General features: G+C 41.0%; 1 protein-coding gene across 1 annotated transcript in view; it reads right to left on the bottom strand.

Moving 5' to 3' along the window:
• Positions 1 to 25,225, bottom strand: part of sema3f (semaphorin 3F) — a gene marked incomplete in the record, with an annotated part of 61,941 nt that overhangs the window by 12,706 nt on the left and 24,010 nt on the right. The window contains 3 exon segments of the mRNA NM_001011157.1: positions 2,793 to 2,912; positions 3,571 to 3,633; positions 5,122 to 5,282. Of these exon segments, the coding sequence (NP_001011157.1) occupies positions 2,793 to 2,912; positions 3,571 to 3,633; positions 5,122 to 5,282 (344 nt within the window).

The following is a 25,225-nucleotide window of genomic DNA, read 5'->3' as shown; positions in this document are numbered from 1 at the left end:
ATTCTGGCAAATGCCAGAGGGGCTGCTGTAAGATGCCACAGACAGTCACTATTTAGTGGCCTGGTATTTGGGTCTCTGTAAAATTAAAATGAAATCCCAGTCCCGACCTTGGCCCCAGCATAGTAAGGAGCATGGAGACTACATACTATAACTGAATCTGATGTCAGGATAAACTTTGATTACACACATCTACATTGGCGATGATCTATAGCATAGGTAATTCAAGTATAACAGCAGATATGTCTATGCCACATTCCGTATAAAGGGTTAAAAAGATACTGCTCTGGCCTAGAACGTGCTTTTTAACCCCTGCCCTTTAGAGCTTACAATCTAATAGCAATGTTTTCAGAAACTTAAGAGCATATAGTGAATTTCTCTTGTTTGTGAATAAGAGGGGCAACTGGCACAGTACATAATTACATCTGAAGAACAAGATGGCCTGCAGAATTTGTCATTTTGGGGGACAAAGTGGTGACATATTTCTGGTGGTGCTCACATGATTGTTGCCAAGCACATTAAGATGGGATATATGAGCGTACCAGGATGAGTGAAAATGATCAGGCTGCAGGTCTGGGTTACAGATTTTTCAGAGCACAAGCAGAAAGATGGCCTGTATGTTTTGGGGTATATGAAGCTGGGAAAGTGGGGACCCTTTAACAGTGGTACTGACGGTATTGATCTTCACGTCTGTAATGTCATGGTTTGACAGTTGCTTTCTTTTTTGGCCCCCCATCTGGATAACTAAAGCACCAGGGGATTAAGCAGACAGTATAACCAGAAAATGTTAGGGACTAAGAGGAGGCGAGTGTATGAGTGACTTATTTAGCATGGTCAGTCATGGGCAGCATGTGATTTTTATTTAGAAATGGTGATGAGCATATTAGCTTGTTTAGGACAGGTTGGCTCCTCTGTGAATGTCTCTGAAGAGTCAGGGATCTATATATTTGTCACATGAACAAAACAGGGTAAATGTTGTCACTCCTAGGTTTTTGGTGAGGGAAAGGCGGCTCCTTGGCCCCTGGGAGTGGCCCCACCTTATGGTCAGCAGGCGTTGGGCTGAGCAGGGAATCAGCAGCTCTGCTCCCTCGTCCTCCAGGGGTATGGCTCAGCTCTGAGGCCTATGGAGAGGAGCATGGCAATAAGAGTTAGATCTAGAGGGACGTCACGAGGAGGCGGGGAGTAAACTCCCATGACCTCCAGGGACATGGGAGTGACATATGACATGGATGATGGAGACACGGGGACACAGATGAAAGCTCCGTCCCTAATACTGGGTGTTAGTTTGGATGCAGATCTGCTTCTAGGAAACATATGTGGCCAAACACATGATGTAATGAGCGCAGGCATGTGACATACACTTGTTATACGGATACATGCATATAGACACATCCATGGAACTGGTAACGGGAGACAAGATGCACATGCAGAACACAATGTAACAATAACAGGCAAATGATTCACGCTGACATACAGGTGTGCAATACAGGTATACAAAGAACAAATACAATATAAATACAATATTTTACAATCAGTTTATTTAGTGCAAAACGACACAACCACACTCTAAACACATTCTTAAAGGGCACTCACACTCTCTTTGCCATGGAATATTAAACCTAAGGCCCTAAAGCATTCATGACCAGGGATGCACTGGGATCCATTCATTTTGGATATCACTAATACCTTCATAAATGTTGTGCCTGATTACTGAATATCAAGCCTCAGCACAATTATCCTTACAAACGGTTTCAAATCTGGGCTTGTGTGTACAGAAAGGGGTTGAAGGATCCTATATGTGCGCTCTTTAGAGAAAATTTATCTAGAGAAATGTTCTAATTTTTTTTTCAATTCATGGCATAATGAAAAGGATTCTCGTGTCTTCAGCCTAGCAATGTATGTTCTTCTTTCTCAGCGCTACCTAACCACATCCAGTGAACCTAAGTGTGTACTCTCAAGTACGTACTAATCGAGTATGTATTCTATATTCTATAGCAAGTGCTACTTTACTGCTTTCTCGACTGTAGGCAATCTTGAACGGTTTCAACCACACCCAGACATCACACTTCATGCCCCACATACCAGACTGTTGTACTGCTTAACTCACATCCAGCACTCATCAACTGCTTTCCATGTGTACACACAGCATTCTTCACACACAATATTATGAACTGCTTATTCCAATTCCAATGTTCTTGTGGTGTTTCCGTCTGACACAATGATCTCTCTGGCTTGTACTAGAAGCAGTTTGCTTAGAATATGATATGGGCAAAACACTGCTTAATATTTACCCGGTTTTTGCAGTGTCTGCAACTTGCCTACTAGTTTAACACTGAGTACTGTATACTTGTACTAATTATTCCTTGCCATGCCTATTTCATGAAAATTGTTTATGCTTGCAGCTTTTTAAGACTACTTAACAAATGTGCAAAACCACTGAAATATTTCTATATTAATAACCATACTTTTACTAGGCTCTGTTTTGTGTTATCCCTTATCCCAGTACCCTAATATTGCTTCTCGGCTACACAATAAGAAGTATTAACTCTGAGCAACATTTCTGATACAGAATATTGTATTCTGTGACAGTAAATGCCATGGACCTTATCCAAATTAAAGCTTCTAAAGAGAAAACTGTAGAGCTTGTCTTTAGTGAAAGAAAAGTATACTGAACTAAGAGGTGAAACTACTGCTGCTTGTACCACTGAGCAGGCTGGAGATAATTCCCACCTGTTTTGAGCCAAATAGAAAACACAGTAAGTTGATTTCTCTGGCTGAGATTGATTAGGTGGTACCTGTGCTTTGCGCCCTCGGTTGATGTAGGTGCACACAGGATTGTATGCCCCAGTTCCGCACACATACAGGTGAGTTCTGTTCCATGGCTGGATCAGACGGATAAAGTTGCCACACTCCCCCTGAGAATGAGAAACAGAGAATTTATTCGAGACCACCTAGTTTATAGAGAAGAGAGATAAATTCATGGGTGACACAAGTATGGGATCAGTTATCCAGAAACCCATCATCCAGAGAGCTCTGAATTATGGCAAGCCCATGTCCTATAGACTCCATTTTAATGAAATAATTCAAATTTTAAACAGCAATTTCCTTTTTCTCTGTCATAATAAAACAGTACCTTGTACCAGATCCCAATTAAGATACAATGAATCCTTATTGGAGGCAAAACAATTCTATTGGGTTTATATAATGTTTAAATAATTTTTTAAGTAAATTTAAAGTACAGAGATCCAAATTACAGAAAGATCTCTTATCTGGAAAAGCCCAGGTCCCAAGCATTCTGGATTACAGATCCCATACCTGTACCAGCATCCCATTGACAAACATCACTGATCACAATGTTTAAAACTTGACTCATATCGTTCCTACCATCTTTTGGAAGTCTCCAGTTATGAAGTCAATTTAGAGTATGAAACAGTTTTATACATGTCTATATATTTACAGTATAAATATTTATTTATAGGCAGTGTGATCTGATGAATCCTGCTTGTTGTGCTTAGCTTGGTGACTCTCATATCCCCTTGTAAACTGTGAGATCTGCAGTCCTGTCATACTCACATTGCTGTCTTTCCCAGATAACACGCACTCTTCTATCCTCTGCTGGGATGCTGGCCAGTGAATCTGCAGACAAAGGAAGACCCAGAGAGGCAGTTAATTGGGTAGGAAACTTTAGAGAATAAAGGCCAGTGTATGTACCCCACTGTGCTTATTCAGACCTAAACAACATTGAGATTTGTGGCACTTTCACACGTATATTTGTTAATGACACAACACACCCAGTCATGTACCAGCAACAAGTTTCCTTAAAATAATAAATAAGAGCACAATAGTTGTTCTACTGAACCACAATCCATGTTAACAATGAAGTGGCCTTATAGAAGTTGCCGTTCGTCTTTCAAAAAAGCAACTCATGTAAATGTGATTCTCAGGAATGCTGGCTTAGCCGGGTATGAAGTCACTGCTTGAGCTGGTGATATCCGTTTGTACTGTGTAGGATAGAAATGCTGCGCTGGAATGGCCAAACTATGTGAAACCAACAAGCTCTACATAAATACAGGTGGATAGAAAATCACTCAGTGCCCACATTAACCAGGCTGCTGAGAAAAATAAGACCAGAAAAATTCACCTGCACAGATTAAGTAGATAATTCACTTTAGTTTAAAGGGTTATTCCCCTTAAAATTGAGCTTTAGTATGATGTAGAATTACCCTAGCAACTAAGCTGTAGTTTAAATGAGAAACTGAAACATGAATAGAAGAGGGGATAAAAGGATAAGTAATAACTTTTGAAAGATGGAAAAAGTCAGAAGAGGCATATCATCCAAAAACTATAAAAAAGTGAAGACCAATTGTTGTTAAAAACCGGTCCATTCTATAACATGCTAAAAGTTAACTTAATGGTCAACCTTCCCTTTAATGGCAATGTCAGTACCTTCTTGAACAAACGAGAGGTTAGCAGTCACATAATGAGGGGATAGCCAATCAAGACCACCAGCCATAAAATGTATGAGCAGCCAGACTTACTAAATGAATTCAAAAAGTGCCACAAAGGATATAATGCACTCAAGAATCCACATTAATGGCCAATGATGCTACTGCGCAAGAGGCTGTGCTCTACAGTGACTAAATCATCTTGCCCCCAAAGGCTATAGAATGAGAAGATTTGCAATCCAGTATCTCTCCTGAACAAGAACACAAGAGCATACTGAAGGGAACATAGTGATAATTCAATCATTTGTTGCATGAATGCATGAATTCAATCATGGAGGCTGATAAATCACTATAATGCAACATGGTCATCATCACATGCAGCAAAACCAAGAAAGTAACAATCCCTGAAGGTATCAAGGTCTTACAACAACTGTTATAGAACATTCAACTATAGCGTCAGGTATATGGAACAGGAATATCACAGTACCCTAAATCACGGGATTACATTCAACACATTCCAAGCATTTTACATTATTTAGTTATGTTTTTGTTTTTTTTTTTAAATGGTGAAACATAATTTTTGTCTTTAGCATATATACTGTTTAAAAGCTATACAGCTTTTTGTGTCACGTTGCATGGACTGGATGCAGAAGAAGAATACAGTACATTGGGTACTTACAATGAGAGGTTCACGGTTGATATCCTGCAGGTCCAGAGATAAGATGAAGTCCTTGCTCCCAACATACATACGATCATGATCTTCATCCTTTAATAGGATCCGGTAGTCTGTTGTGTTCAGCAGGAAGCTTAGAAAGTGAGCAGTGCCAGAAGCCTTGAGATCTGTAAGAGGAGTATGCTGTTAGGATATGGCACAAACCTTAAAGAGGGGTTTCAATGTGATGAAAAAAAAAAAAAATTACCAGGAAGGAGTATTTGGAAACAGTTTGCCTTGAACAAAAACACCAAAAAAATTGTTAGACACTGCCACATATCCATGAAAATCTTGAAACCGTACTAGTAGAACATGGGTGAAATAAACCAACCTACAAACCCAAAGGGTGCTTGCAGGAAGGGGTAGATTTATGCAAGAGCAAATGTCATTTATGGTAAATATGGGCAAGAAGAACAAACAAATTTTGTATCGAACAAATCAAGTACCTGTGTCTCATCACTGAATAGTGAACCTTGCCATACAAGTGCATCTTTTACTTATATGCCCACCTTGAGGTAGGCGATATTGAGCTGATCCAATTGGCCAAACAATTAGATCACAATGACAGTACAAGCAGGCCATTGGGGTGAGGACTGCATCATCAAAACAATGTGTTCCTCAACCTGATGGGATTTCTAAATCTGCCTGCCTGGTTTTTGGCCAACTATTAGTGGGAGTCAATAGTATGGGGTCAATAAGCTGCCGATACGGTCTATCATCAGCTTTTATTGGACTGTGTATGGCCCTCTTTAAAAGCATACCTCTGCATCTTCATCAAATATTACTTAGTGGAACCTGTTGATAAGTCTTAATGGCAATTCCATTCCTTTTCTCTTACACAAAGGAAGCTTTGCCTGCTACAGACAATATTGGGCCACACTGAGTCACAGATAAGATGTAAATGGTGTCAATGGTGAGCCTAGTTTTATAAACATTCCTACCATAGGAAGATGAGGCTAAACAAGCTCTGTATAAAGCAGAAAGTACATAGAGCACTCTATAACCTTCTGACTTACAACCAGAGCATGTGTCCCACCAAAGCAAAGAAAAACAGCGAGACATTGCTAGGACTGGGCTTGTGAGCCCCCCCTGCTGAATGTAATCTCAGCTTACTCCGGGGGATGCCAGACATCCCAAATATCTTCATTAGAAGTGTGAAGGGGCTCTAAGCCCACAACAGCTGTGGTGAATGATGTCATGCAGACGTAGGGGGCCTTGATACCCTTGATTCCCACTCCTTCCCTGTACCACAGTCTATACTCGGGCAAGAGCACAATAAAACATAACATGTGTACAAGTACACGTTTATAGTCATACTACGTATCACTGACCTGGAAATCTGCACCTACAAGCCTTTACGATACTCTAAAACAACCCATCTGCCATTGGAAATACCAAAGTAGCCAATGAATCCATGATCAACATCGGCGGTAAGGCATTTAACCTTGAGTTGACACTGCCACGTATCCATTATTTTAGGAAATTGGTCTAGTGTGAAAAGTGAAAGACCAGGAATTCACACTTATTAGTGCCATAAAAAGACTGACCCATCTCTGAACCTGTTGTTTTGGATCCCTCAAACATGGTGCTATCTTTGTGCAGAATGCTATGAAAGGCTTCAGTAAGGAGTAGGTTTCATAGCATTGTGAGAAAGGACAGCATGGAAATTTACCGTGGGGATAATAAATGAATGGCAGTTTCTATGTATTATTCAACATAAAGTGCATGAACACATTGATGTGCTCTATTAGTGATGCTTTCACTACATGGCTGATCATTGATCTATGTTATATGTTGATTGAACAATGACTTGTGGGGCCCCCAGTCTCTACCTCCCATCATACCCCAGAAATCTTGGTAGTTTGGCTAGTAGATTTTAAAATGCCATAAATGTTAGATCCGAGACTGATTCTTGTAAGCTCTGCCATGAACATAAAAACTTTAATTCAACAGCGCACTGTGCCAAGGCACCGCTTTATCTTTTCCTTACCTAACGATAATTATTTATAAAATTCTTGCATTGTCAGCAGTTTTGCAAGTACAATAAATACTGCTAGAATATCTTTAAATGGCTCGGTTGGAGGGAGACTATGGCTTAGATTAGGATTGCCCAACTTTCCTGCAGCTAGCTGTCTAACCGGGGCTTTCAACATGCCTGGCTAGCCATAGGGAGCGCGGAGTGGCAGCTTATCAGCATCTGGAAGGAAACTGGTTGGGCAATACTGATCTACAGCCACAGCCTTTTTCATAGTGAAGTGTCATATTCAATTTAGGTTCCTTCAAACAGACACTAAGGTATCAACCCACAGCACTTATCATATACTTAAACATATCTTTGTGATCCACTAAATTCCATGGTTTGGATACTTCCTTCTGCACAAACACAAACAGAAGAGCATGTTCTACTAACAATCATGACCCTCTGATTCTTCTATTATTTTGTTTTCTTTTTATAATGAAATAAACAATATTGCAAAACCTATTTACATACAAAAGAGAACATATGTATGGAAATGTTCAGAGGATGCAGTCTATGTTAGCTAAATTATAAATATATTGGTGACAAACCCTGATTATAGTAGTAGGCCATTTATACCTTCTCTCTTTTGTAAACCCTATCACCCTTGTGCATTAATCCCCTCAAATCAGTGCAACATTTTAGCACTTATTTTTATTAATTGTGTATTGATAAGGGCAGAAGATCTTGATTTTTAGTTACCATTCTAAGTTACCGTCACTTGTATTAGATATAAATATATATAATAGAATTTGCCAGTCGTTTTTATCCAGACCTCACAAAGTGAACATGGTCAACACCATGGCTTGACCCTATTAAAATATCACTACTGTAATTAGTGTTGCATGTATTCTCAAATAACATATAACTTAATATTACTAACTTTTGTGATGTTTAAGGGGAACTGTTAAAAAAAACTGTATAAAAATCCACTGTAGTTGGTGTTTAATAAACCTGCTTTACAAACACTAAATGAATACAGCAAACAGCAGTCATTACAATAGTAGGTAAATAAATACAAAGTATGATAATAAATGCAGATAAATACAAAGTAACAGCTGCATCAAAGATTCCATAGAACCAAGTGTCAGAGACAAGAGGATGGAGGTCCCTGTCCCACAGAGCTTACAATCAAAATGTATAGTATTAAAGATACTGTGAAACTTCATGAATTGTGTTGGCCTCCCCAGAAATCCATATCTTTTCTTTGCCATTTCAGCCTGGGCCCAGCTCATACATTTCTGCAACATTCTCAGTTCCTCGACTTGTTAAATCCCTTTATTTCTCTTGTTCATAAATCCACAGGGAGCATTTTAGATTGAGAAGACCAGCTATATATTTAAGAGCTTTAGGCAATAAATGCATGTCTAGTCTAGCAGATACACAGCAGCTTAAGTAAAAGGAACAACTGGGGTAACATTTAGCAGAAAGGGCACAAATCAGTACATAGGAGTGGTGCCATGTACCAGCGAATAACTATAGAGCAGATAGATATCACAGAAGATGGATGTTATAGCAGGGAATGGGTTAATGGACTGTTCTGGCTTCAAAGCAGGTCAAATTCCAAAAGGAGAGAAACAGGCTGAAACGAGGGGGAGAGGTTGAAAGCATTTTTTTGGAATAGACAGGGATGTTGTCTTGTCTGTGATCCCATAAAGTACTGAGGAAGATTATAATCATGGCTGTCATAGCTCCAAGGGCTATAAAGCATATTCCCATACCAACAATCCTACAGTGCCAGCCTGTGTAAGGTATAGGGGTACATGGAGGAAATATGTAAAGCATGGCAATGTTTGCCAGAACTATGGTGACATAATCTGTCATAATCTATTAGTGTCACCCTGAGGACAGAAGGCAAGGCCAAAGATGGCGTAATACTGAAGCTATTTGCTGTCCGTGTCTCCCTGTGGTGACCGAGATTAGATTCATCTTCTCCAGCAATTTTCTGTCATTTTGCACGGACCTCCCTGGGAAAGAACTGACCAGCACCCTATCCCGTGACTCATTTCTCATTGTAACCTTGCCATGCCCAGAGCAGGCCTGAGACAGCCCCTGGGTCAGAGAGAGAAGAATGACAAATGATTCCAAGGGATGTCAAGATGCTCCATCATGTACTTACTCAAAGAGAGTTGACACTGGGCTTTGAAGTTCACTCTGGCCTCTGCCTGTCCTGTTGTAATTATAGAGCTTAGACTAGGAGCCACTAATTAGGAACCGGAATGGAGAGTACAGTCACTGACTTCTGGGGGGGGGGGCATAGATGTTTATGCAAGAATAGAATAACCTTTTGACGTTAGTACATATCCTCCTATTAGTACTATGAGGTTTAACACTTTAGTATCCTGACTCACTTGACTACCCATTAGAGAAACTCTGCTTACCCACAGATCACTAGGATTATGTAGAAAGGCCGCAGTGAATACATGCGAGATGCTGAAGAGAACAATGAGATCATTGTGGGTTGAATCACAATTAAAGTCCATATAATTCTAACTCTAACTGCCAAGGAGTCTATATACACTCCCTATGCTTGAATGGGTTTTGTGCAGCAATTTGGGTTTTCTCCAACAGATACATAAAACTTACAGGCAGCTTTATTGGTTCCTGATTAAATTGACCATAGAGTGTCTGTGACCTTAGAATTAGGGGCAGTGAATGAGGGACAATCCTTATAAAGAGCTGCAGAATATGCCGGCACTATGTAAAATAAAGAAGAATCTATTGTCTAATGCACGTTCTAGATTTCTTCTGGGTTTCTTAACCTTTCTCTCTTGGGACCCATATTAAGATTGGGATTAAGTTTATTAAACCAATAATGGGTCACTATTGCATACTGTAGGACTAAAGACCAGTGTTTTATAAGGGATCATGAAAATGATAATGGAAACCCACTTTAAAAAGCTTGGGGATCAATCATTGTGGTACTGAATCACAGGCAAAGGATGCCAGTATATAAAAATCTCTATAATTGTCTTCAATTACAAGCATATAATTGTTTTGGTGACTCTTTGGCCAAAACATGGACATCTGTGTATATAAGGAGAACATAACTAAAATAGAGTGAATTTCCTGTATCCTTACTTGGGTTATCAATCCTCAGGCTGCACTATGATGCAATTTTCCACTCTACAAGGTTTATTTTAGCCCATAAGTTACTGTAAGAAAAAGTTAAAAGCCAAAGGTGGCGTTGGTCTCCCTGGCTGTGAGGAGTTAAAGGTAAGTCTCTTAATGAGTGGGTGTGCACTTAGGAGACGATTAAGACTTTACATGAAACAGATCCCTCTACAATTATCCTTCAGTATCGTTACTTTGCTAATTGGCATCACTAATGCAAACTCTGTCAGGTCTGCTCTGTACCAGGATACACTTACTGTGTGACCCTCTCCAGATCTGATAACCCAAGGAATTTAATCTATACATAGTAGCAGTGCCAGCATCTCCCCTTCCAAACACAACCTGGAAAATAGAAAGTAGTATCTAATATATACAGTGCCTAGGTACCAGTGGGAAACTAGTAAACTATGGCTCCTCATCAAACCAATTATGCTCCTGTGTATGTATAATCACGCACTGCCCCTTTTATAGTGTAAACATCTAATGGGAAAGAGTAAATTTGTTGTACCATTAGGGCCCATTGAGGTCTATAGTCCCTGCATCTTATTTAAACAGCACAGCCCTCTGCATCTCTTTCAGCCTCTCCACTTAGACTAGCAACACACCACCAAGTAGCACAACAATTGCTGGATAACAGTGCAAGGTGTTCCCATATATAGATGATTTTGCCAGTTGGCCCAAGCAGACTATTTGTTAGATGTGTTTCAATCTTAGCTAAGGACCCAATGCCAAACTGGTAGGCAAAGTTTAATAGTCCGATCAGTCAGTCTCTGTACACTAGCCCCTAAGGATCTGCACAAAAGGGAGCTGGTCTCCACAACCATAAACAGCGTGACTGCACATTTACGTCTATGTAGTTACATGGAAGTTGGATTTCCACGCAGTTATCTGAATATGATACCCATAGATACCATTACCATTAAAATCAGATCATTATGAGTCAGGTTCATATTGCAAGGGATGTGACTAGTAGGGCCCAGTTTTAAGTGTGACAAATCCAACAGCTGCTAGTGTGTATGGAACCGAAAGCACAATACACAAACAATACACACCATTACATCTAGCCAGGACTCAAGTTCAAGGGGTCACTGACTGAAATAAAGGAGGGGGAGCTCATTCAGAATAAAGCAGGAATTTATAAGAATTCTATAAGAACAGTAGATACTTGCAACAGACTCCCAGCTGAGATGGATAAAAACAACTACAGCAAATAATAGGAAAGTGCTTGAAGAAGACAAGCAAAGAACCTGAACTATAGGGGCAGACTGGATGGACTAATGGATTATTTTCTGGGGCAACCAAAGCCAAACAAGATGAGTGTTCAAGTGGCTTACACATGGCTTACAGCTGGCTCGCACTTCCTCTCATACACAAGGGAAAGCAAATAATGCCAATCAAAATTGGACTGGTCTCCCAGCCAGAGCCAGCTTTACATACAAGATGCCAATAACACTGTTTATTTTGTTTGATTTTTGTAGTGTCGCAGTGTCGCATATTAGTTCAAATCATCTTACATACAAACATATAAACTTTTGAAACTCCTTAAATAATTTATAGGGTTTTGTGATTAATTATGAATTTTGAAACCATTAAACTTCAAGTAGCTTTTACTCCCATATCTAAGAGGTACTGGGTTAAACAATAATCACTAGGCAAGCATTTATTCTGCTACTTTATATGCTATTCTGTTGTTTTTACCTATATCTATAGGTACAGATTAGATAAAGAACAGTACTGCAGCTCTCACTCAAATGTATGCACATAAGTAATTAGCCAAAATGTATTATTATCAATAGGGGATGTGCTAGCGGCTACTAATAATGGGCAAGCTTACTAAATTGCATTGTATACATTTCCCTTAAAGTCATTAACAATAAACATTTCCCCAGCACAGTTCAAACACACTCTTACTCAAACAGATAACATGGATGCCGAATTCAGCACCCTCCTGTGAAATGATAGATGAGGATGCTGGGATTTGTAGTTTTGCTTTAATACAAGCAGCATTGGCAGCACAAGCCACAAGTTTAATGAGTTGTCGCTTGAAAGTGTATGAAATACCCAGCGCAGGTGTGACATGGCCACGGGAAGCATAGCACACATTTTTCCTCTTAGCAACACATATAGAGCATGGGAAGTGGCAATGCCCCTTTACACACTCACCCGTTAACCAAAGCCAACAGTGTGCACCGGAGACCACACACACACAGTGAGAGTGTTTCCTTAACCTCTCTTGGGGGTCACACTCACACAAGGCTCATTCATGGAAGTTGGAGCCTGTTATAGATCACACTCCTTAACCACATCAGCTCTGGAGAGTCTTAACAAAAGTCACTTCAGTGCCAGAGAGACAAAGAATTGAACGGCATACAAAAATGCCCTTCTTCTCATGTTTTTCATCAGTGGAACAAAGCAAAGTTCTTTCAAATAAACTGCACCATACTGAATGAAGAGCCAAGGGCTGATTTAACATCAAGAAGTGAAGTGCCAGGCACAAAATGGCCGCAGATCTCCAAAATTATTGATTTAGTAGATTATCCTTTGGTTCCAACCTTGGGTGTTTCTGCCATAAGGCAGACTAAGCACTTTGCCTGAGGTGACACTTCATCTGGGGTGGCAAATAGCGAAATACAGGATGAGCTGGTTTTAAACATGAAGAGGGGGATCTGGGCAGCCAAGCATTGGGGGAAGCAGGAGTAGATATAGCTCTTGTGTGCCGTCATCAGCCTGGATGCACAAGTGACCTGACTAACTGGCATACCACTGCAAAATGCTTTGTGCCCAATATATCACCTCTAATGTCTCTTAGACAGAGTTGGGTTTTTTGAGATGGGAGTAGAAGAATGGACAGAGCCCTGACCTCCACCAGCTAAACACCTGTGGGATTATTCAGAACGCTAACTGCAAGCCAGGCCTGATCACCAACATCAGCGGCAAACATCACCAACACACTTGAAGCAATGTTCCAGATAACAACTGACCAACATCACACTAAAACCCTGGGAATGAGATGTTGGACAGGCAACAGTCCTGATATTTTTGGTCATAAAGTGTGGCTCAGCCTTTCCATTTGCTATGTATGTCAAAGGGGAAAAAAACCACTTAACAAATAGGTATTACATTTAATGCCAAATTCCACATTTTTTTGGCAGAAAATTAAGCAATGAAAGAAAACAAAGAAATACAAGTTATGGCTAGGAAAATGTAAAGTATCAAGATATAAATGGGTGAATAAAAGGAAGGAATAACCGTCACTGCTTGGTCAGACCTGTGGCCATAATCTATTTGCCACTGTTCTCCATCACTCTTTGTTCTTTAATTATAAAGTCCTCCCAAAAGGAAAAGTACTGAGACAACCTGCAGTTAGAAGGACTAAGCTTCTGAAAGTGAATTGCAGAGGTGCCAATGGCGGTAATCTTAAGGGACACTGCAGGTAAACTCCCCTTTGGAGTCCAAGGTTGGCACTTGGAAGAACTTTCATTTCAAAATGGTGTGTTTTGAGTGGTACAGCTGAATAAGAAAAGGGGAGAAGAACAGTTGTTGCTGTAGTTAATTAAGCTTATGGCTTGGAATTACACATCTGTCTAGAAACATATGATGCTTTGTAGAATAACTGGGTATTTTTTTTACCAGGGATAAACAGCAGTGATAGGGTTATCGCCTTCTCTTAAAAGACAATACTGACTGCCTATGTTTCTAACTTTCTTCCTTATTAATAACATTGTATTATTTACTGGCCAGGTAGCAACCCTGAGCTGCGAGCATGAGAGTTCTACCGCTATGACAGCAAGATACAGGAGCTGGAGGGACCTTTAATTGATAAAAAACGCTAATGGCCTCACAAGTGAGGAAACTGCCAGTGTAAAAACGGAAATAAAAAGTAAATGGAGTGATTCATAGGATATATTAATATGGAGCAGAAGGAAGCGAGGCGTACAAAGTTCTAGAAATCCGTCACACACGCGTCACTGGAGCCAAGAATAACATGGGGACATCCCAAAAGCAATGAGTCTTGGCCTGGCAGGCAAGGTTCCATCTCATGGGTGGAGAGCAGTATGAGGTTTATCTAAACAGCCTTTTAACTACTTCTTTCCAGTGAGCTCTACTGGGTAGCAAAGTTAGATAACTGACACCTAGGAAATAGAAATATTATCAGAGATATTAAATTAGAACTGTTAACGAGTGACTCTTTAACAGTTTTTTATGCTCTTAAGTCCTAAGGTATGCCAGATGCCTTTGCTACCCATTGAACCCCCACTGGAATGAATATAAGGTACTTTGCTAGGTATTTTGTTTGCCCTTTTATACGAAAGTAGAGGTGACAAAAAGTACTTGTTAAGGAAAGAATTTCAGCAGCTGCCTTGATAGCGGCCCATATTAATGGAAAGACATTTACCATGCACTTGAAGTGAGTGGCTGGATAAAAGGAATGTGCACTAGACCTTACTGCTTTGCGCTCGGCATTAAACATCAACTTTGGCAAGTGCCTTGTGTGCCTGCAATGTGTATGCTATGAATTATTTATTTTCATAATAACAGTGGAAACCTTCCTTCCAAGCCAAAAACTGTGTGAAGAAATTGACTTTGGGGTTGGAGGAAAGGATTTTAAACACAGATTTTCATAATTAGCTGTAATTAGTTCAAGGGCGGTACCTCGAGGTCCCAAACGGCTCATGTCAGCTTCTCTAAGAGGACTGTGAAACAGACTGAGGACAAAGTAGCGCATAGCCCATTCACGGCTAAGGGTTTCAAAGAATATACTATAAAGTGGAGTACAGTGAAGGGTGCAGTTACAAAGCCTGTGCACTTATGGAACTGCTTTACCCGGCAGATTGTAGAATGTACAATGAAGCTGGACATTCCCATGAAATACTGAGAAATCTCTGCAATTTCTCAAAGGACTTACAGGCTAGTGCTTCATGGCCTGTTGTATATCTGCCAGTAAGTGTCAGTTCTGGTGCAAATTGTCCTCCAAATGCACTGGTTGCCTATGCACTCTGGGATGATGAGTATGTGCAGGGGTCAAAGGGTGACCCATAAAATAATACAGATATGAAGTTGAATGGTCTCAGAAAACAAAGCTCTGCAATTTCCAATCTTTATTGTGTGGCTTATAGTCACTTTATTTTTACAAAAACTAAAGCAGGAAAAAAACATTGCTGGTTTTTATATTGTTTCCAAGGAGTCAACTTCATGTTCATTTGAATGAAATTTACCATAACCAGTTAAATCTCATCAAAGGAGTCAAATCATTTCCTTAAAGTTGCAACTGTTTCTAAAATAAATAATCAGCATGCCTCGAGCAAACCAGCAGCAACATGATGAACCTCATTAGCCACCAGGGAAAATTAACTCTAATGAGGACAATATAATAAGCTTCATTAACAAACAAAAAAAAAACCACACACAACGTAGACAATTTCTCCACTACATTTTACATCTGTGAATAGTGTAAGTTTTTCAAACTCCAAGGTGGTCCAGCAGATTCCCTTCCCAGAGGCTATTTTCCTCACTGCTACTATAGGCACCATCTCTCCCTACTATACCTGCTATCCCACAGCCACAGTCCCTTCCCAGAGGCTATTATCCCACTGCTACTATAGGCACCATCTCTCCCTACTATACCTGCTATCCCACAGCCCCAGTCCCTTCCCAGAGGCTATTATCCCCCCACTGCTACTATAGGCACCATCTCTCCCTACTATACCTGCTATCCCACAGCCACAGTCCCTTCCCAGAGGCTTTTATCCCCCACTGCTACTATAGGCACCATCTCTCCCTACTATACCTGCTATCCCACAGCCACAGTCCCTTCCCAGAGGCTATTATCCCCACTGCTACTATAGGCACCATCTCTCCCTACTATACCTGCTATCCCACAGCCACAGTCCCTTCCCAGAGGCTATTATCCCCCACTGCTACTATAGGCACCATCTCTCCCTACTATACCTGCTATCCCACAGCCACAGTCCCTTCCCAGAGGCTATTATCCCCACTGCTACTATAGGCACCATCTCTCCCTACTATACCTGCTATCCCACAGCCACAGTCCCTTCCCAGAGGCTATTATCCCCCCCACTGCTACTATAGGCACCATCTCTCCCTACTATACCTGCTATCCCACAGCCACAGTCCCTTCCCAGAGGCTATTATCCCCCCACTGCTACTATAGGCACCATCTCTCCCTACTATACCTGCTATCCCACAGCCACAGTCCCTTCCCAGAGGCTATTATCCCCACTGCTACTATAGGCACCATCTCTCCCTACTATACCTGCTATCCCACAGCCACAGTCCCTTCCCAGAGGCTCTTATCCCCCCACTGCTACTATAGGCACCATCTCTCCCTACTATACCTGCTATCCCACAGCCCCAGTCCCTTCCCAGAGGCTATTATCCCACTGCTACTATAGGCACCATCTCTCCCTACTATACCTGCTATCCCACAGTCACAGTCCCTTCCCAGAGGCTATTATCCCCCCACTGCTACTATAGGCACCATCTCTCCCTACTATACCTGCTATCCCACAGCCACAGTCCCTTCCCAGAGGCTATTATCCCACTGCTACTATAGGCACCATCTCTCCCTACTATACCTGCTATCCCACAGCCACAGTCCCTTCCCAGAGGCTATTATCCCACTGCTACTATAGGCACCATCTCTCCCTACTATACCTGCTATCCCACAGCCACAGTCCCTTCCCAGAGGCTATTATCCCACTGCTACTATAGGCACCATCTCTCCCTACTATACCTGCTATCCCACAGCCACAGTCCCTTCCCAGAGGCTATTATCCCCCCACTGCTACTATAGGCACCATCTCTCCCTACTATACCTGCTATCCCACAGCCACAGTCCCTTCCCAGAGGCTATTATCCCCCCACTGCTACTATAGGCACCATCTCTCCCTACTATACCTGCTATCCCTCAGCCCCAGTCCCTTCCCAGAGGCTATTATCCCACTGCTACTATAGGCACCATCTCTCCCTACTATACCTGCTATCCCACAGCCACAGTCCCTTCCCAGGGGCTATTATCCCACTGCTACTATAGGCACCATCTCTCCCTACTATACCTGCTATCCCACAGCCCCAGTGCCTTCCCAGATGTTATTATCCCTACTGCTGATATAGAGCAGAGTTCAGGGGTGAAACTATACATCCATGCCCCATCCATGTGATGATGCCCATTTAGTCACTGCCACAGACACAACTTCACCCTAATATATCTGCTACAATTATTGCCCCTTCTTTAAGAGTTATTATGCCAATGTATAAGTATCAGTCAGTCCATCACTATTGTCATCATTATGATTGACAGGTACATGCTACAATAATATGAACAATATTGCAAAGCAGTAGACAATATATAGCCACAATTATATACAAGTAGTTAGCAGTCAATTTGTAGGCCTCAATCCATACATTAAAATAATGGAGAAGCAACACTGCCATACATAGAAAGGGAATGTATGAATCTTGCTCAGTACAAGTGATGCTCTATTCTAAACTACGTGTAACTGTGTATTGCACAAGGGACAGGAAAATTCAAAATTAGAATGTCAGTGGCTGAAGCAGGAAGGAAACAGGAACCATAATTCAGTCAGATGATCAAAACTGAAGGTCATCCATAACAATATGACCAAAACATTCTGTCCTATTAAAATGGCCAGGAAATCCCAGTAATAAAGGCATACCTTTGCTCCAAAATGTATCTCATTTTAAGGGAAAAGTATTCCTAAAGAACCAATTCAGTAGCTTATCTCCCAACAGCCCCCACAATATCTGGGCAAAAATCAGCCAGTTGTTGGTCGGGCAGATTTGATTTTTCTGTCGGATCGGGGACTGCATTGGCTTATTTATACGGTCCTTGGTCCGGCGGCACCTATGCCCCTAAGGCTAAGTGTACCAATTATGTCCAGCTAAGGTGGGTGATATTGGGCTATCAGTAAAAGATCCGTTTGTTTGGAAACCTAGCCAAAAAAGCAGGTCTTAACGTGTAAGGTAACCTTAGGGGTAAGGGCACATTAAGTGTACCTTCCGGTAATTCGGAACTTTTTGTATAACAGGTTTCTGGATAACGGATACCACAGCTGCACTACTTTGCAAATTATTACACTGTTCTCATTTTTAACTCTATCAGGAAAAATGATGGAAGTCTAAACCAGTAATGAACTGAATTGTAAATGGTAGTTTTTAAATAAAAAGAATGAAGATGAAAAATGTAAATTCCATTTTCACCACAATTCTAGACATTTTAGCTTATGTGAGGAAACGTCTGTTTCTTTAGCTTTTTAGCACAGTTTAAAGCAGACCTTGCAAAAAAAAAAAAAAAAAATAGTTTGGATTCAGCCAAATGCCAATATGATCCCTTGGTATAGTCATACTATAGTGCATCCCTATGAGAAATAAAGGTACACAAGTTAAGTGTACACAAGCCATTTGCCTTTCTTTTTGTCTTGAAACCATCCTGACATACTTTCATTATCTGGTAGCACTGGATAAACATGCTGAGCCCTGCACTTACAGGATATCAGCTTCAGAGACTAAAATCCATTAAACAAACACGCCGCCGGTGTGAGAAGTGGGATTCCAGAGATAAATGGGCTGAGAGAGTTTTATCTGGGCACATTTTATAGAAGGACAGGTCAGAAGGTGCTAATCCTTTGCTTAATCCATGTAAGTGGACAATAGAAGGAAAAGGTCACTGACCCTAGGGATCATTTAGGAAGTCACAACAATGTACAGATAAACCACTCGGCTATGGTCTGGCTTCTTGCAAAGAAAGTTTGACTTCCATTCTTCGACTGATATGGTACATATACGTAATTTGGCACTGGGTTTCCATCGCTTTTCTATTTCTGATCTGTCACACATGCGTTACACCTCTGTGAATCACTTACTGGTAGAGGAAATCCTATGATGCTCGCTGGTTTGGGTGGTAGTATGGGAAACACGGAAACCTCCACACCCATATAGCTCATCTGTAGGAAGCGGCAGTTAACTATCTTCCATTGCCACATAATGCTTCTGTGTACAGTTCATGGCACCATATTGTTTTCTAGATGCAGGATTAGATATGCAGTAGCCAAGTGCGCAAATAGTCTGACTACAGGACTACAGGATCCCAGTCAAGATGCGACCAGAGATGTACAGCTTATCAAGTGAAAAGAGGGAACTGGATAGTCCTGTAGCTAAAGATTAGCAAATCAGTTGTCCACTGTTGTAACAGACACATTATATTATATATCAAGGTGTGGGTTTTCTCCAACGAATGGAAAGACAATAATGGTTCCATAAACTTCTTAATATGACATTATCATTTCAATGGAATAATAATCTTGATATGATTTCATAATTATAATTCAGCCCAGAGATATCTGAACATCAGAGTTTCATCACATGGCTTCATCATACGGCTACACCATCAGCTCTCAGGAAACTGGTTGCCTAGCTTGGGCTTCCAGACTAGTCAAACTTACTGCAGCCATCTCTGTTTTTGAAAATATACACATTTACAAAGAATGAATTACTAGTAAAAGGAAAATGCACTGAGCATTCTTTTTTTTTTGAACATTTGTAGAAATTTACTGTACTGTGTTAATCAGCCTTGGAGTAATGCACTTACACACATAAGTAATGCTAATGCTAGGGGACTGAACGTATTAAGTTTGTCCACTAGAAAATCTAGTTTTGGCACAGCGGTTAGCATTGCTTCCTCACATTGCTGGAGTCCCAGGTTTGAGAAAGCCTGAAGCAACATCTGCACTGAATTTGTATGTAAACCCTATGTTTGTGTGGGTTTCTTGTGAGTGTTCTGGTTTCCTCCCAGAGTCCAAAAACACATTGGCAGGTTTCTTGGCTTTCAGATTTAGTAACTATAAGTGTCTGTGTGCTTTTTAGGGTCCTTAGAAGGAGGTATTAGATTGCATAATTAAGTCACTCACCATTTAAACATTAAATAAGCCCAATAGGATTATTTTGCCTCCAATAAGGATTCATTAAATCTTAGTTGTGGTACTGTTTTAATATTATACAGTGTTTGGAGTGCGCACCCATCAGAGAAATTATGCTTGTAACAATGTAATAACTCTATCTGGCTTGCAGTAAACATTCCAGCTCAATGTGGGCTACACATTTTTCTGGGTGCCACTGAGTGCCTATGCCCAGATATGAATGGAAAGTTGAATAAAATGAAAGACATTTCTGAGAGATGCATCTTTCAGAAGTCATTGTGGTTAAAATAATGATGGTGGGCCTCATTGCCCTGGTGGGACCTAATCCTCATTTAGCCTATTTATTGAAGCAGCACTGGTCAAGGGCACATTGAAGAAGACAAGAGGCTTGAGGCACCACCCTGCGCAAGTGCTTTATAGGCGTTACAATATTGTCAGAATGTTTTTCAAGGAAGAATGCAGTAGGTAGCCCAAGGCTATCACCAGAAACGTTACTACTCCTTCTCAGAAAGCAGAAAGGTACTATTTCCTTATAACAGAATGGCATTACATTAACAGTATACGATGTCCTGAATTTACCCCTGTGCTAGTCATATTCTGTGCTGGCCTCATTTTCTAAAGGGCACTGGTGAATGTACTTTGAGCGAGATATATCTGCAGAGTTAGCAGAACCTTATTGTTCTGCTACATTTCTCAGGGGCCTGTCTGGTATACGTGAGGTCCTGTCAGAGCTAGCATCATGTGGTTGGCGTGAAAATGAGACATTTCAGCTACTTCTCACAATGCCATGCTAAAATATGTCATGCAAATGCACCGCAGGGGGGCTTTTGAAATTCTTGTGTCTGTGATACATGAAAGCAGCATGTCCTGTACATGAAAGTACATGAAAGCCAAACCACATCTGTCTCCCACTGCTAAATAGAAGCCACCTAGATCTGAATGATGTGACAAAACAAAATTGCAATGTCTCAGAGAATGACACTGATATATATCTAGTTCCTGCTGTTTGTCCTGCGCCATATAAGCTTGAATGCTTGAACAGCTTTGTAGGTTACAAATTGCTCTTTATACGCAATTAAAACATTTTTTTTTTTACCCACAATGAAGTGTTTTTCCCTGAAATTTCCAGTTGCGTGTACAAGCAACCTGAACAAGATAAACAAAGTTAGCGTCTGTTTTGGTAAATTGCATGCAAGTTGTGGCACGCACTATTTCTGCAGATTTTGTGTTGGATCAGCATCACTTCCAGCACAAGGTGCTTGATACACTTGTAGTAACTGACTCAACCTGCAAAGGGAACAATGGAATTACTGCCTACCAGGCACTCAATTTTGCATCCAAACTAGCACTTTGCACTTGCATTAATAAATAAGCCCTAAGATCTTTTTTCACCTTTGTGCACACTACATCATAGCAACCACACTGCTACATAAATTCTGCACCTATAACCTTATAAACACACCTTAATACAGGTTCATGTTAGCTTGTTATATAAAGTCTGGAAACAGATTAGACATGGAATGCTGGAAGCATTAGTCCTCCCTGAGGTTAGTAATGCTGCTGTGATAAATGAGCCCCTTATCTTTGCAAATAGCACTGTTTCTTGTATGCACCAATTATCACTGGATGTGAATAATGTATAGGCACTGTGTTGTACAGGGTCAACATAATGTGACATAATCTATAGCATTTGTATCATTAGTCTTGTGCCCCATTTCCCAGTTATCTTTTAAAAGCTGATAGAGACAGAAAACCCCCAGTGTACTAATTGCTGCTGCTTTTGCTGAAACCCAAATCAGCAACTAGTTTGCCTTGTGCTTTATTATCAAAGAAATGCCTCTTTTACATTGATACGTAACTGCTTTGGAGTAAAAATAAGTCTACCTGTTATAAGTTCCAACATGTAAAATGTGAATGCAAATACTGCCTGTAGATGATGCACTCGGTTCTTGGTCACAAACAGATTAACACACTCATGCGCCTTAAACACGCACATTAACACACTCACGCTCCCTCGCACATAAAAACACAATCCCTCCTGGCAGGTAATTATCTTTTCAGGACAAACTCACAGATAATCAGCTGAGAGAGAATGAGGGAGGGAGAGATATAAAGAGTAAGGAAGAAGAGGAAAGAGGAGAGAGTCAGAGAAGGAGATGCGGAGTGATGCGGGCTCTTAAAAAGATGATTAAAAGGCAGAAGCAGTGAGGAGTCGGCCAGTACACAAGGCAGACAATGAATATAAGAGATAAAAAGGTGCACAAAGTGAACAAAGGATATGCTGGTTAGTGGGAGTGTTGTGCAAGGTTTAGGCATTTGGCTTCCTGCACTTAATGAGTCTGGGGAAGTGGAGTCATGGATCAGTTACCCTCAGCCCCTCTCACAGCCCCTTTTTCAGGAGTGGGTAAGCAGGTGTCAGTGTGCGCTCAGCAGGAGCATCCTGTGGCTGCTCCCCCTTCGGCATGCCTGCCGTTTTACTAATCTGACATGGCTTCAGTGTACATGAGGGTGTTATTCTACAGTCTACTGGGGCACAGTAGTGACAACCAGGAGCTTTGTGTTTATGTAGGTGAGGAATCTCTTCCAACAGCAAGTCGCTCTCTTACCCAGGGGTCCCCAACCTTTCTTACTCGTGAGCCACAGTCAAATGTAAAAAGACTTGGGGAGCAACACAAGCATCATAGAAGTTCATGGAAGTAACTGGATCACAATAACCAAATGCAGGTCATCGGGGTGGGGAAAATATCACCAAGTACATGTGTTCCTCATCCCGATGGGATCTGTAAACCTGCCCTGTTGACATGTGAATGATTTTTATCCAGAAATCGGTCAGAAGCCATCAGAGAGCACCATACACGGGCAGATAAAGATAAACTGCCGACTCGACAGCTCATGTCCAAGAACAAGTTCAGCCAGGTCTAAATACTTTTTGGAATGAGTCTATATATATATATATATATATATATATATATTTATATATTCTATGTGTGTATATATATATATATACGTGGGGCATTATTAAAACCTTTTTGTGCATGTGAATAGAGGGTTTGACAGTTTGTTTTCCAGAGATAAACAGGGCTAGAACTGTGAGAACACCACAGAAAAGGTCACTAGAGGTAATGCCAGGCACTGAGATTTTAAAAGTCACTGAAACTACAACTTCAAGTTTCTATTTGAGTTAGTTTTTTATAATCCAACCCCATCAGATAACCAGCCAATATAGGTTTTTTTGACAGCGGAAGAGTTAATCGTAGCTCTGGGTTTGGCATTAGTACAGGGTCTCGGCTCACTGAATTCTTTTTCCGGTGGGTTGTGGAGTACTCATTCCAAAGTACTGACCTTGCACAGCGGGAGAATGGCCTGATCATACACAAGAACCCTATATAAACATCATAATTTATATCCCACAGTGCACAGCAAGCATTTGGAGACATGCAGCTAGGTAACCAATTAAAAGAACTTTACGAAGCAAAGATGATTTAGGTGGTATCCCCCTGACTAGGGCCCTTGCATATACCTGGCACCCTGCAGTTGTGGTTACGCAAAAACTATATGCCTCAGGTATATACCAAATGACCTTCTTGCAAAAGGCAATTAATACATGCTTATTAATAATAATTATATTTATACTCATGGCTTTCTCCAATACGGTCTTATTGCACCATCAGGGAAACTGCAGTGTCCCTTTTGCTATGGTAATAGTGTTGAAAGAACCAATATGTCTTTCAAAACACCTCTTGACATGTCCATTGTCCAGCAGACTCTGCAATGGGTCATTCTAGTAGATGAATTATGGCACTTAGCCCCCTCCTGGCTATAAAAGGTTTATATGCTAATATTATTACAAAGAGGATTACTTACTTCTCAATGCAGTAAGGCCAAGAGCCCAAAGCCTACCCTACCCCCATGGGGTACCCTCATTTATTTAAATAGAGTAGCATCCCACTTAATTCAAATCCCAGAATTGCCCTCAGTCCTTGGTTACAATAAGGGTGTCAATGTCTGACAGATGGGTGACACCCACTCACTTAACCCCTCCCCCAGCTCTAACCCCATCAAAGGGAGTAGGGTGAAGAGACACAATGGGGAGGGCAGCCAGTAACAGAGTGATGACTGACAGCTGTCACTCCCACCTCTCCCCTCTCACAGCAGCATTTTTCGGAGCTGGGGAGATTTAGGAGATTTTGCAAAAGTGATGGATGAACTGATAAACCCAAACTGTGACCCATGACCATTCCCAGGTGCTGACCCTCCTCGGGGCCAGACAAGGAGCAGAAACAAAACTCCTACTAATTCCTGTTAGTTATTTTTATACAACATTCCATAAATGTTCTATTTTTAATATACCCTACAATGACACAGTCCACACAAACGCTGGCGTAGAAAGCACCTCCAGTGTATGGGATACCTCCTACACATAGCACATATGCACTATATGCTTTCTTTTATTCATATATCATATGCAGTTGTTTCAAGCTTTACATCCCCCAAGATCTGTCATTTAACTTTCTTCAGTGTGAGTGAGGCCCAAGCTGTGGGCCCTAATCCTATTTGAAGTCAGTGGTGGTTAGGCTTGCGGTCGCTGATCATGCTCGGGCAAGTTGATTTTCTTGATTAAACCTGCTTATGTATTTTAAATGGTGACAGACATCTACTCAAAGCTCTGTAATTATTACCATCTATTTATTTACATTGCTTTGATATATTACACAGTGCTTTAAATAGAATGATATTCAATCAGCCACATTAGAGCCAGCAGAGCCTACAGGCTAATTTCCTTTGCACAGATATACACGCACATATTAGGGTCAGTTTCATCAGAAGCCAATTAACCTACTGGTATGTATTCTGGGTTGTGGGAGGAAACCAAAGAACCAAGAGGAAACCAAGCAAACACTGGAAAAATATATCGCAACAGTGCCTTTGTCAAAATCAAACCAAACATCTCATACTCTTAAAGGAACAGTAACACCACAAAATG

This window comes from Xenopus tropicalis, chromosome 4 (assembly GCF_000004195.4).
Source record: "Xenopus tropicalis strain Nigerian chromosome 4, UCB_Xtro_10.0, whole genome shotgun sequence".
NCBI lineage: Eukaryota > Metazoa > Chordata > Amphibia > Anura > Pipidae > Xenopus > Xenopus tropicalis.
This window is presented reverse-complemented; position numbering and strand designations above follow the sequence as displayed.